At 37.7% G+C, this 12,952-nt stretch overlaps 1 protein-coding gene across 3 annotated transcripts in view; it reads left to right on the top strand.

Moving 5' to 3' along the window:
* Positions 1-4,490: 4,490 nt before the first annotated feature.
* Positions 4,491-12,952, top strand: part of CFAP44 (cilia and flagella associated protein 44) — a 39,450-nt gene continuing 30,988 nt past the window's right edge. The window contains exons 1-8 of one of the 3 annotated variants that reach the window (XM_029960680.1): positions 4,491-4,578; positions 6,222-6,390; positions 7,433-7,595; positions 8,622-8,724; positions 9,041-9,257; positions 10,707-10,821; positions 11,365-11,529; positions 12,486-12,641. In XM_029960680.1, coding sequence (XP_029816540.1) covers positions 4,500-4,578; positions 6,222-6,390; positions 7,433-7,595; positions 8,622-8,724; positions 9,041-9,257; positions 10,707-10,821; positions 11,365-11,529; positions 12,486-12,641 — 1,167 coding nt within the window. In that variant the 5' untranslated portion in view covers positions 4,491-4,499. The other 2 variants (XM_029960681.1, XM_029960682.1) reach the window with 2 other exon arrangements.

Below are 12,952 nucleotides of genomic sequence, written 5' to 3'. Positions count from 1 at the left end.
CATGCACCCGCACTGCGCTCCCCGGAGCGCCTCCGTGCCAGGCACCCTCCCCCTGGCCCCTCTGAGGCGCCCTCCCCTGCTGCCCCTGGGGAGCGCCGGGTGTCCCCTGCCTGCCCCTTTGGTACTCGCTGCAAGACAGGAATGACTGTCCTGCAGCACATCCCGTTCTTCATCTGAAATGTGGGACTTGTTGGGTTTTCGTTACCACGTGCGAGGCAGTTAATTTTATGACTTGTTGCGTTTGTGGCACTGTTCTCATACTCGTTTTTATGATTTTCCTTTATGCTCTAAGTTAATAAGTAACTGGTGATGTCACCCACTCTGGTTTCTGCTTAATAAAAACCCGGTAACCTTTATTCACAAGGCACGCTTTAAGAGACTTGAAACGGTTGCTTGCATGAGACAGAGCTAGGACCTGGATCACAGAGAGGGCTAATTTAGGTGTAAATTGGAAATTGGAGTTAGGTTTTATTTCTCCTAATTTTATAAAAAAATATTCTGCACGTGTGCAACATAGCAATAGTGAGGTTCTAAGCAGGGCTCTTCATCTACTTGTTTTCTCTCTCTGATGGGGGGAAAAAGAGACAATGGGGCTATGGTAAAGACAGTGTGTCTAGATCCAGCTTTGTAGCTTTTTCCTTGCTTTCTCAGTCTCTGACTAGTAAATAATTTATAGACTTCACTGTTGTGAGAATTGATATCTTCTCTTATTCTCCTTGCTCTCTTCTAGCTGTTGTAAAAGAGACAGCAATGTTCCCTCATACAGAATTTTTTTCCTTGGGATCTTAGGTTGCTTGCCTAAAACTGACTTTCATTACTAATTCTGTAGTAATGCTGATGGATAATGATTAACAGACAGCACTGGTTAGCTATGCCTGATTTACACTTAGATATTTTTCTTTGTGTGTATAAACACTAAAAGACTTCAATATTTTTTGAGTGAACTCAAAAAAATTTTGCAGAACTCTCCTGCTTGCACATTTTGTGCTCATCAGCAGCCCAATAAATTGCTGATGTACTCTGATGTGGTCTGAAGGCTAAAAGGAATGCTAAGAGAGGTTTTCACTGGTCTGCTGTTTTTCATAAAGAAATGGAAGATTCAGAAAAAAAGTGCTGAGGAGACAGGAGACTGTATTTGAAAGTGAGTTAAATGAGCAGGACTTGGCAGATGGGGAGAAATCTGACACATCCAAAGCAGAGCTAGACTTGAAGAAGATGCCTCATCCTGGAGGAGATGATTAATATGCAGTTCCTCTTGGCAGACACCCCTCATGACAGCCAAATTTTGCAACCGTGTTTTAGGCCAGTGTTACCTCCTGGTCAGAAAGAGCAGAGTGTGGTAGCCTTTAAGGATCACAGTGCAATGCTAAGAGGAGTCAGGATTGGAAGTCCTGGGACAAACTGAATTCCTCCATGTGGAATAAAGACAAAGGAGTAATACACAAGGCAATCTCTCCTGAAAGAAAGACCAAGTGTCTTTTTTTTTTTTTTTCCAAAGCCCACCAGTGGCCAAAGCTTTTCTACAAAAAATGGCATATTTTAGGGTGAACCAAAAAATAAAATCCTGAAGAAGTAGCACCATGTAGAGATTAAATTTTAATCTCTTGCTTGTTGCTGGTACTAATAGCACTGCAGTTATGTTCAGCATTAATAGTTCCCTATTTCTACATGTCCTGGATTAATGAACAGAATTATCACTCTTCTGTAGATGTAAAAGCTGATAGGTGATGCCTTTTAAGCACACTTGCTTAATAGTAGGGCAGAGACAGCTTAAAATAACTATTAGATATGTTCTGTTTCTACAGTAAAACTATAGGCTGCATTTTGATCATTATTTAATTTGATGTATTTTATGCAATTGAAGCGTCAGTCACAGGGTTTATGAAAGCAAGAACTGCATTTATGAGGCTTACACATTTAAACATCTTTTTTTCTGAAAAGATGAAAAGTGTAGGACGACAAACTAGAAAGAAAGTGGTGTCATCTCACTGAATTTGTTTACGTGTTACCAAATAAACACCCATTTCATTTAATTATGCTGTATTTGAATAAATGAGACAGTTGTCTGAGATGAGAATATTTGAGAAGCTCCCATATGTAGGGATTCTGTGTGGGAGCAAAATTGCCAAAAACATTTTAGTTTTGAAATAACCGAAAGCATATACCAGAATGAACACATTTCTCCATTCTGTGGCCTTTGAGAACACAAACTGAGAGAAAGGCAATTTGAAAGAAAATGAAGCTTTGCTGAAATTCACAGCTTGCAGCACCGGCCACTGAAACAAGGAAAACTGGAATTCACTCCTGATTGAGTTCTTATAAATGATGGAACTGATGTGGATCTGGTACAGTGTTTCAAGTCAATGTCTTGATTTACTAGGACTGAAGGAAAAATATGCTGCCCTGATCAGGTGTTGACAGAAAAATTCTAACTGCTAACTTGTTTTTTCCCCACTAGATTTGTCACACCAGTTCTACTTGCCACTGTCTCAGTTTTCAGTATCAAAAACCTTAATTCTTTCTGATTTAGGAAATCTGTCTCAAAAGAAAACATACAGGAGAGGAAAATCAGCACTCAGAGAAATGCGTGTTTTTGGCATGGTGAACCCACACATAAATTTTCTGGATCAGCCAACTCATGAAACCCACAATCTGCAGCCAAAGTAGACATGTTACCCCCTTGAGCCAGCTCTGAGTCTTTAAATTCAAAGTTTGTTTTGGCACAGTGCTTGAACGCTATCACAATAATATGCACAATGGACATTGCAATAGATTTCTTTAACTAGAGCCCAGATATCAATGCAGACGGAAATGTTCATACCCTCTTTCAGCCTAAAGCATTTTCCAGATAGGAATTAATTTATAATGAAAACTATGATAGTCTTAATTTTTAGAAGATAAATGATTTCTAATTAGCTACAATAATTTGAAATTTTATAGCTCTTTTCTCTATGGATATCAAAACACTTTGCTAAGATGGGTAAGTATTATTATCTCATTTTTCACAGGAGATAACTGAGACAGCCAGAGGTGAAATGGCTGATACAAATTGTACACGTCATTACTGGGTTTGGAATTAGAATTCAGGTCTCTGAACACTCTGCTATATATTTATGCAAATAGTCTACAACTATTTCTTCAACTTCAGTGATATCAGTTTTGGTACCCCATTAAAAACTCATGAATTTCATTTAAATATATTGAGATATATTGCAATTGTTTTCATCTGTTTTCTAAATGTAAAAGTTTCTGAATGTCTATTTTCAAGTTTTTGTCAGCACTGCTGAGGGATAAAAGCTCATTCGTAATTTTTAAGTGAGATTATGCAGGAAAGTCAGACTCTGGCACAGACTCAGAATCCTTGGATGAAGATTGGATATCTAATGACAAGAATGACATATCTACCATATTCTTTGTCCTCACTGACCTTCTATAGGATGTCATTATCTTTGGGCATTTTGCCTTTCCTGAAATATCTGAAAAGTCTGAAATTCCTCTAAGTGTCTTTTCCCAAATGGATTCTGACCCAAACCCAGAAACAGGAAATGCATATTTAGGAACTTTTCCTTGTTATCAGTCATGCTTACAAAAGAGAAATCTGCTTGCATCCTGCCTATATTTCATATTCTGAATATTTAGGTTTCTTTATGTTCAACTTCTGAATTTTCTGATTTCTGATAGCTCATAACTGTAATATCTGTAAAAAAATTGCTCCAATGTTCATTTTAAGGTGTTTTATTTGAAAATGGAGAACACCTTTGAAATCAGAAGGTAGAACAAAATTAGAATAAGAGCAATCCTTACGCTTTTCTTGCTTCTTTCTGAGACTTTTCTAAAAATGGTCAATGTTTTAGGTTTTTATATGAAAAATTTGGACATTTTCCACTCCAGAGGATAATAGTAACTAGTGAAATTGTAGCACTCTGAAAGTGGTAGTCTGAAAGATGAAAAATCATGTGTGGGGAGGTGTTATTAAGCTGTTAAAAATTTTTGAATTTTCTAAAATTGTGTTAACTTCTTAAATTAATTTTCTATTATTATAGAATGTGTTGAAGAAAAGATGATTTTTTTCTTAAAGATTCATCTCTCTTGCTTTTCCATTTGAGATATTAGATACTCTCAGAATGTGTACATCCTGATAGTTTAGTGAAGTCCACCAGAAAGGTGAAAGAATAGTCTTGTTGTCTCAAAAACAGATCTCCCCACACAGTATATTAAAGGGAAGCCCAAAACATTTAAATCAGTTTAAATCAGCTCACAGTATTTAGATAAAAGTCTTTCTATAGCACTGTATGCAAAGCCTGGAGTCCTGAAACCTGAACCAATTATTTCACTTTACAAAGACATATCTTTGGGTTATCCATGTTTGTGTACAGGCAGAAGGCAAATATTATCTTTGGGAATCTCAAAGCATTGGAGAGGAAATGAAAATAGTCTAAATGGCAGATGAATGCAAAAATTGTAAAGGTTCCTCCTCACCACTACCAGGTACAGAGGACATGCCATCTTTTCCAAGGGAACAGGAGGGAGATGACGAGGAACCAACAGAAGATGAACAGGAAGATCCTAGTGGTGTCCGTGAGTATTTCTGCCCATTATGTAGTGATTTCAATACTGAACCTACAGTAGCTTCTGTCTTCTCCCACCACTAGCTGTTTCCTTAATAGTAAGTATTCATCTCCAGTTTCTGCTCTTGGTGTTGCCCAATTTTATTTTGACTCTGGTCAAAGTGAAGTTCTGGGCTAACCACTGTGCCTGCAGTTCCTGCTGTCCCTCAGCTCACAAAGTCCCTCCCCTGAAAGTTTTTGTTGCTTAGGCCTGTCTCTGTAGCTAATGCTGCAATAAGGTTGTTGACTCCACCAGACTCTTTCAGCCAGAGGCCCGTATTTCTCTTTTTAACATCTTTTCCATCTTGCAATGCCTGTCCAGTGTCTATTTCAGATGTCCTGCATGTCATCTAACATACAACATCTAGGTAGGATGGATAACAAAATCTACTTTGGAAGAATTTTTTTATGAATCGCTGCATTACTTTTGGCATTTGTTTGATCTTTCTGTTATACCTTTTTTCCTGTTATAGGATGTGTTTCTTTCCTTCCCCTAAGTTTTAAATTACTGTTTTTTGGAAGCAAGCTTCTCCCTACACTTAATGCTAACAGCAGGAAGTCCATTGTTGGACAGATGGGATTTTTTTACTACTGCAGACCTATGTATTTATTTAACATGGCATGTGTGAGCAAAGAAGACCAAGAAATTCATACCCAGGAGAGTGATCCCAATTATACTTTGCAGAAGAAAACAAAAATAGTATTCCAAAGGAATCACCAACTGCAGAGGAGCAGGAGGAAGTGGATGGAGCAAGTTGAGTCAGACACTGAGAGCATTGCTGAGTACTGCTGTCCACTGAGGAGATGTTGGCACAAACTTAAAAAACCCAGTACTTTCTAGTTTTCATTTTTTTCCACTGTTACTATTATGAACAGCATCTCAGCCAGTGCCATCAAGTTACAGTGACTGAGCTTCTCTGCTCTCCTTCAGTTGACTTAACTTTGCTCTTTCCCATGGCTGGTCTCTGATCCCTTTGGTTGTTTCTCATGGAACACCTAGGAGAGAAAAAGGTGAGGACAGCATGAAAAGCTTACAAAATAGATAATGAGGATTTGTCCTGAGATATCCAACTGGAAACTACTTTCAACAAATGCTTACCACTAGTTGGAGGTTAAGTTGATGGCACTGTGCATTGCAATCCAGCAAAGAACTACCCTGGGTCACATATTATCAGTGTGCCTTTTTGAGGACAATGGTGTCTTCTTGTGGTGTGTTATATGTGGTTTTACTAATTGTTTTGTACAACAATGTGCATTCAATAGCTGTTGAAAAGAGACACTCAAATTTATTTGGTTTCTAAAGCTGAGACCTAAAGCAAACCTCAACTGAGCTGCTTTGGTAAGTCTTTAAGTTTTAAAATCAATGTTCTTAAAACAGTCTCAGAATTTTTCTGCCAGAGAGAGAATTTGTTACAGATCTTCCCAGGACCAGTAGTTACTAAGACAAGGCACCCCTGTTTTGAGCCATGAAGTACTTGGTACTCTGTCAAAGAAGGCAAAGGATGTGTGACTCCTCCACCTAACTTTTGAGGTTAGGTGGAAATATCAGCAAGAAACGTAAAATTTATGGTGAATATAAATTTCCATTATGTTCCCATTTCTGAGATGCTGAAGGTGAGTCAGAAGACCAAGGGAAGAGTGAAGTACCCTCGGAAAAACAACAAAAGCCTGAGGAGGTAAAAAGGAAACTCTCGGAAACCTTCTGCTATAATTATGAAGATATACGTTCACGACCATTTGTCACTGAAAACTCTGAGATACCCATTAACCTCCTTACTCTTAAGTATCCTTTCTGGTGAGTTTGTGCAAATTCAAAGCTAATGATGTTTAATATGTGCTCTTAAAATTGTATTTGTCAAATTTGAAATAGCCTATGTGGCATTAGTGGAATGCCTTTGGTTGAGACACAGGTAAGAATCCTGACCAGTTATGGTTCTGGGTGAATTTAATCTTAGACATTGTCTTGATCTCAAACATTTCTTACTAGACAAAGTGCTTACTATCATAAGTACTCCTGTAGAACTAGATCATGGACAAGCTAATGTGACCAGACAGAAGACTAGCATAAGAATGTCCACTGCAAAGCTCTCCCTTTCTGTGTAGCCACACAAGAAACTGAGGGGAGGGCAGAAGAGCTGTTGTGTAGCTCATAGTTCCTCACAGAACTACTAAGGGGGAAGTGAGAAAGAAACCAGGTAGATTTGTAGTCTGGTGCTCAGAAGATCTAAACTGGTAGAATGAAGGAAATGATGCCCATCAATTAAGAGCTACAATAAATCCTGTGCTAGGTATGGTCAAGTAGGATATGATACGTGACTTCCATATGTGCTGCTGGTTTTCTCTGCAAACATAGTTCAGTTGCTGTTGAAGACTGGATTTTCCCTTGTCTACATCTGCCTATAAATGTTTAAGAAGTGAGCTTGAAAGCTGCCTTGGTTTGATCTCTTGGTTTGCTCTCTCTGTTTGTAGAACAGTTTCTAGTAATCTGATGCACATCTCTCACATTTGTTTGAAAAGAGAACATGGATAGAATATGAATTCCTTGCAGCTCCAAAGGATCCAACAGAAGCAAGAGATGTGGCCTGTGGTGGAGATGAAAGGATGGAATGTGAACTTTAGAAGGCCTTCACTTGGGCCTTCCTCTCACTTATAGAGGCATAATATATTTTTTCACTGTATACTGAAGAAAACTATCTCCTGCCATCAGGCTTTTAGTCACTAGTTTCAGTATTCCCATTTCAGTTTCAGTTTAAGCATTCCTATCCACTTAGTAAACTTTTCTAGAAAGGCAGTGTCTAATCTTTTCCTTATTGGACTGTTCCCAGATATTCTTTTGGATATGAGTCTACCAGAACCGTAAACCTGCAGATGATGGATAGCCAAAAACTGCTGTATATAGCAGGCAACCAGGTGGTGATCCAGGATCTGAAAACTAAATCTCAGAGATATCTCCGGAGCAGCAGTGGTGGTGGAATTGGATTTATCGCAGTATGGCTCTTGTTTCTTGCTTTAGAATGCTGGTCACTTTCTAGGAAAAAAAATGTTTGCTTGGTTGCCAGATATGGGAGATTTCTACAGCTGCACATGCATATGTGTAAGACAGTGTAGTATTGATTAGAGGAGTGTGTGAACCATGCAGTGTAGTCTACTCATCCCACCAATATAATTGGCAGAGGATAAATATCTGCACACCTCAATCCTAGGCTCAGGTACCTAAAAAGACTGACAAGTGCCAGCTGGGATTAATTTTAATTAATAAAATAAAATTGATTTCATTTTAATTAATTTAATTTCTTGTTTAAACCTTTTGGCTCATAGCAACTCTTATTTTTTAACACTTAATCTGTCCTAGTCATAGTGATACTAGTATTAAAATTTAGAAAATCAAGTTCCTATACAAGTGAAGATAAAAAGTATCTGGTTTCACTCTAGTGAACTTACCAAGAGCTTGAACTTTCAAGTGCTATCTCTGAATTTGAAGCACCTTCCCCTGTGAAAGCTCTGCCATCTCTCAGTTTTATTTCACATGAGCAAGGCTTTCAGATTACCAGCCTCAGACTGTTCTGCTTCATTGTAAGCAGCCTTTTCTGGGGAATAAGTGTACATTTCTACATCTTCAGAATAGTGTCGTTCTGGATGGCTTTTCGGCAGCTGTCTGCTGAAGCTGATGGCTGCAGAAGTAAATGGCTGCTGACACAATTGCTGCTATGGAAAGATTAGCTAGCGAGGGTTGAGGTAGGAATAGTAGAAGAATGCATCATAAAGCAAGTTATTTCACATTTTGTCATGGCTCCAAACATATGTGCAATACACCATTTTGTGTGCATAGTGGCTTCATTCTTATATTGAGCAATAGATTAGCGGGTGTTCAGAATAAATGCACAGAAAAATGCAACCTAGAATTTATGGCAGTATGTTTTGACTACTAAGTGAGAAAATGCAATAACTCAATAACTAGCAGGATAGAGACAAAGGTGTCATTACAGCATGCAACAGGACTTTTGCTTTTTCAAGGCACACCCTACTAAGCAGTACTTTGCAGTAGGAGAAAAAGGAAAGAAGCCAAACCTTATCATCTACAAATATCCTTCACTGAGGCCCTACAGAATACTTCAAGGTAGTGTAAAAGGTTCTGTTTTCATTTTACACAGACGGGCTAGTGTTTATAGATCTCAGCAGATGGAGTAGTGGGTCACTTGAAGTTTAGAAGGAAATACAATGTTTAAATCCTTCACAGCAAAAATAGAAAACACTGGTTTCAAGCTTTTTCATTATTGCATGGGAGGAAACTTTTATTTGGTAGATAGCCAACCAAGAGCTATTAACTATTGAAAAAAATAATTACAGTGAAAATTGAGCTCCTTCTGAGTAGATTTTCATATTGTTTCTACCTCTTTCCTGTGCATATGTATTGAGGTTGTACATTTCTTCAGGTGGAACAGAGAAAGCCTATGTTTTTGGTGATTTCAACCGTGCTGGCACTTTGTTGGCCACTGTTGGGAGCAGCCCTGACTACATGCTGACTATTTGGGACTGGAAACAAGAAGAGATTGTGTTGAGGTCAAAAGCTTTTGCACAGGATGTTTACAAGGTCAGATTTTCTGCTGAGAATGAAGAGCATCTAACTACATCTGGATCAGGACACATCAAGTAAGTTTACTGATTAGGATTAATACATATCCCCTCTGAAGTCATAATATATAGAAGATGACTAACAGGAATGTATCATTGGCAAACATGAACCAATGAGGAATGCTATTTTACCTGGGCATTACAATTACAAAAATGGGGAAGTTCAAATCCTTCAGCCAGTCAAACAAGCCTTTTAACACCTTCAGTGTCCAAAAAGGGTGATGCTTGATGTTAAATGTCAGTACCACTGGCTCCATTCTTGTAATTTCAACAAGCACTGGGGAGAAGTAATAAAAATATTTATATATACATGTCTTCTAGCTGGTAACATAGCATATATGCCTTCTGTGCCTTCTGGACTTTCTACCTTTTGCGAAGTCATCTGCTGTTTGGGCAGCCATTAGAGCTGGTTGCCAAGTCAACGACCAGAAACCCTCTGATCCCACCAAAAGCCTCCAAGGAAGGCTTACCAAAGATATTCTTCCCTTCTCTGATAAGTTCATGGATCCTAATAAAAAATAAACAAGCTCTAGTTTTGTATTCTGTATTTATCCAGTACTCAATGTTAACACAGCAGAGACTTGAGATATGAATGTGATTCTATTGTAATAAAAATGATACCTTTAAAATTGTAATACATCTAAAGTTTCTTGGAATTTCGACAGAGGAATCAGATAAAAATCTGTGATTTGCTTTATAGTGGAGTTGCAAGGTGGGTCTGAAATAGCAAATTACTTATTTAGACCCAGAGCAAATGTGGTTTAGAATGCATTATTTATGGAAATCTGACAAAACAAACTCTCCTGTAAACTTTCTTTTGAGCTAAAATGCTATGAATAAACTCTGACACAGCTTTTATGACATGATAAACATGACCTTTCACCCAAATGTGATCTCAAATTTCAATTTCTAACACTATCTTAACGGTAATGTCTTCTGCACACACAGTGTGCAGTAGATGTTAATTTTTCTGTAATGCAGTAACTTAAAAAAAGAACTATTAAGACCTAGGATAAAACCTTTGGCTTGGTAAGGTTTTATAGTACAGTTCAAGTCCACGAGAGTACTTGTATGACATTTAGTGAAGACCTTAGTCCATTAGATTTACAAGGCTGAACATCATACACTGGAGCCAGCAAGAATAAAATAGGTATCCCTAACTATATGTATGGGTTGTAGCTGGAAAGATTTAGCAGTTGATTTTACACTTCTTAATTTTAAATTGTAATTTAATCTTCATTCTGCCCATTCCAAATACTTTTCCTAGCTTTTTCATAGGCGTTGTATAGGGAAATATTAGTTAGTAGTTACAAAGCTTTATTTCATTTTCAAAAGAAAAAACACAAGTTCTCATGTGAAAAATAGTAATAAATGAACAGCCTTAGTAACAGTATTGAAATATCTAAGAGGGACTGGAGAGTGTGTAAGAAATCTTATATCAGAGAGTGATATTTTTTCTGTACTCAGGTTCTGGAAGATGGCTCTCACATTAACTGGTCTCAAGTTACAAGGAGCTTTGGGCAGGTTTGGAAAAACAGCAGTGTCCGACATTTTAGGTTTTGTGGAGCTCCCCGATGGGAAGGTAAGTAAGAAAAAATAACAAAAAGAAAAAGAAAAGATTTTATATTCCCTCTTGGGTTTTGATATAAAGTTTACTACGTAAATTGGAGAGTTACTATTTGATTCAAAGTGATTTGAATTAGAGCCTGGATGATAATATAATATTAGACTCTTGTTCTGATCATATAACATTGGCATTAATTAACCCCAAACCTGTCTGGCTTTATAATAATTGAAAAATACGGTTAGTGCTGTAATTCACAGATTAAAGATCTCTGTTGGCTTAGAGCTGAGGGTCTTCTAATGGGGTAGTGAAAACATTAGTTTACAGAAATACAAAGACTGTTAGTCCTAATCTTTAACCATTTCAGTGCATGCAAATTATGTCACATTGCTAAAAGGTTGAACCTTCTCACCCCTTATATTTTCTCTTGCGAATATCTGTACATTGGTATTGATTTAATGCTTTCATGGAAGGAAGGCACAAATGTTAACTGGGTTCTTGCCAGTATTTCTGCACAATTAAGTGCACATGCTTATGTGCTTATCTTCATTTGCATTGAAGGTTGTCTCAGGAACTGAGTGGGGCAACTTGCTGCTTTGGGAAGGGGGCCTCATTAAAGTAGAGCTCTGTCGAGAGGGACACCAGCCCTGTCACCATGGCCCTGTCAACCAGTTAGTTCTTGAGGAGGGAGAACTTATCAGCGTTGGAAAAGATGGGTTCATTCGGGTGAGTTTTCCTTCTGCTCTGCCTTTAGGTATGCAAATATATGGTCAACAGGTAAAGGTTACATATTTCCTTTGGCAGGTTTTTGGAGGAAATTTTGAAGTGTAGTTTCTGAAAATGAATTTTTAAAACAAACAAAATAGGAGCACATCTCCACAGTGTATGTTTGAATTGGACAGCATTCACAAAGTGTTCCCCATTTAACAATAATAAATAAATCACCTTTTGCTTTAATAAATCAAAGTGATTTTCAGCTGTTCTTTACCAGTTTTGTTCTTGCCTGCATTCTAACATTTTTTTCACATGTAGTTTTTGCCATTATTTAAAATTTTCAGGACTATCGATGCATGTGGTGTTATTTAGAAAATAAATAATAAACTACAGGAATGTTTGAAATTAATTTTCTGAGTATTTGAAAACTCAGATTATTAACATTAAAATTACACAAAAATTAACTAAGAATTTTCTTTGCCTGCTCTTTAAGGGAAGACATGATGGGTCTTCTGCTGGTGTGTGAAATGACCCAGATAATCAATGGGAAACTGAGTATTATAGACAGTGGATGGTTTCAAACACCCTAGAGTTTTTGTTGTTGTTGTTGTGTTTTATGAGTTGGTATTACCCCATTAGGAAAATTCACTTGATTATAAACGTGCTGTCCTTATCCCACAGAGCAGAACATGGATGTGTTATATTTCCCATTCTTTTGTGCTGCCTCAGCAATGCTGAGAGCCCACACATATCATTTGCTCTCTATAGTTCTGAAACTGCTGTGTATAGCTCTGCTAGGGCCAGGGCTGAATTTAAGCTACTGTCCCTGTTCTAAGTTACATTCAAAGCAGTGATTTTGCTTTCTTATAATTTTGAATTTCTGTATCAATTGTGTATGAAAACAACCTGGCCTTAAAAAAAAAAGTGTTATTTTGTTTTTGTTTTTAAATGCTTCCAATTCCATGAAGGTGTGGAACTTTGAGATAATAGATGGTGCTGATTCTGTGGATGAGACAGGGTTACTGGAGGTGGAGCCTATGAATGAACTTTGTGTTGGCAAGAATGTCAGCCTGAATTTCATGTCAAAAGTTCAGGACCAGGGACAGACTGTTTGGTATGCTCAGGTAAGATGCACTCAAGTACATATATCTCTGTGGTAACAGCAGGAGTCCATTACAAATCAGTGCATTTCTTTTTGGTAGAGTTCAATCTTCTGGATATATAGAAATTTCTCTCTCTCTCTCAGTCTCTCTCTCCCCCCACATATATAATTTTATTATTTCAAACACTGAAACAGGCTTCCTAAAGAGGTGGTTTGTGTTCCAAGCCTGTCAGTGTTTAAGAGGCATTTAAGAGAACAGTGCCCTTAATAACATGCTTTAACTTTTGGTCAGCCCTAAAGTGGCCGTGTAGTTGGACTAGATGATCCTGGCAC

The sequence above is a fragment of the Manacus vitellinus genome, unplaced genomic scaffold (assembly GCF_001715985.3).
Source record: "Manacus vitellinus isolate BGI_N305 unplaced genomic scaffold, ASM171598v3 scaffold_28_pilon, whole genome shotgun sequence".
Taxonomy (NCBI): Eukaryota; Metazoa; Chordata; class Aves; order Passeriformes; family Pipridae; genus Manacus; species Manacus vitellinus.
Note: the sequence above shows the minus strand (reverse complement) of the source record. Positions and strands in the feature narration are given on the sequence as shown.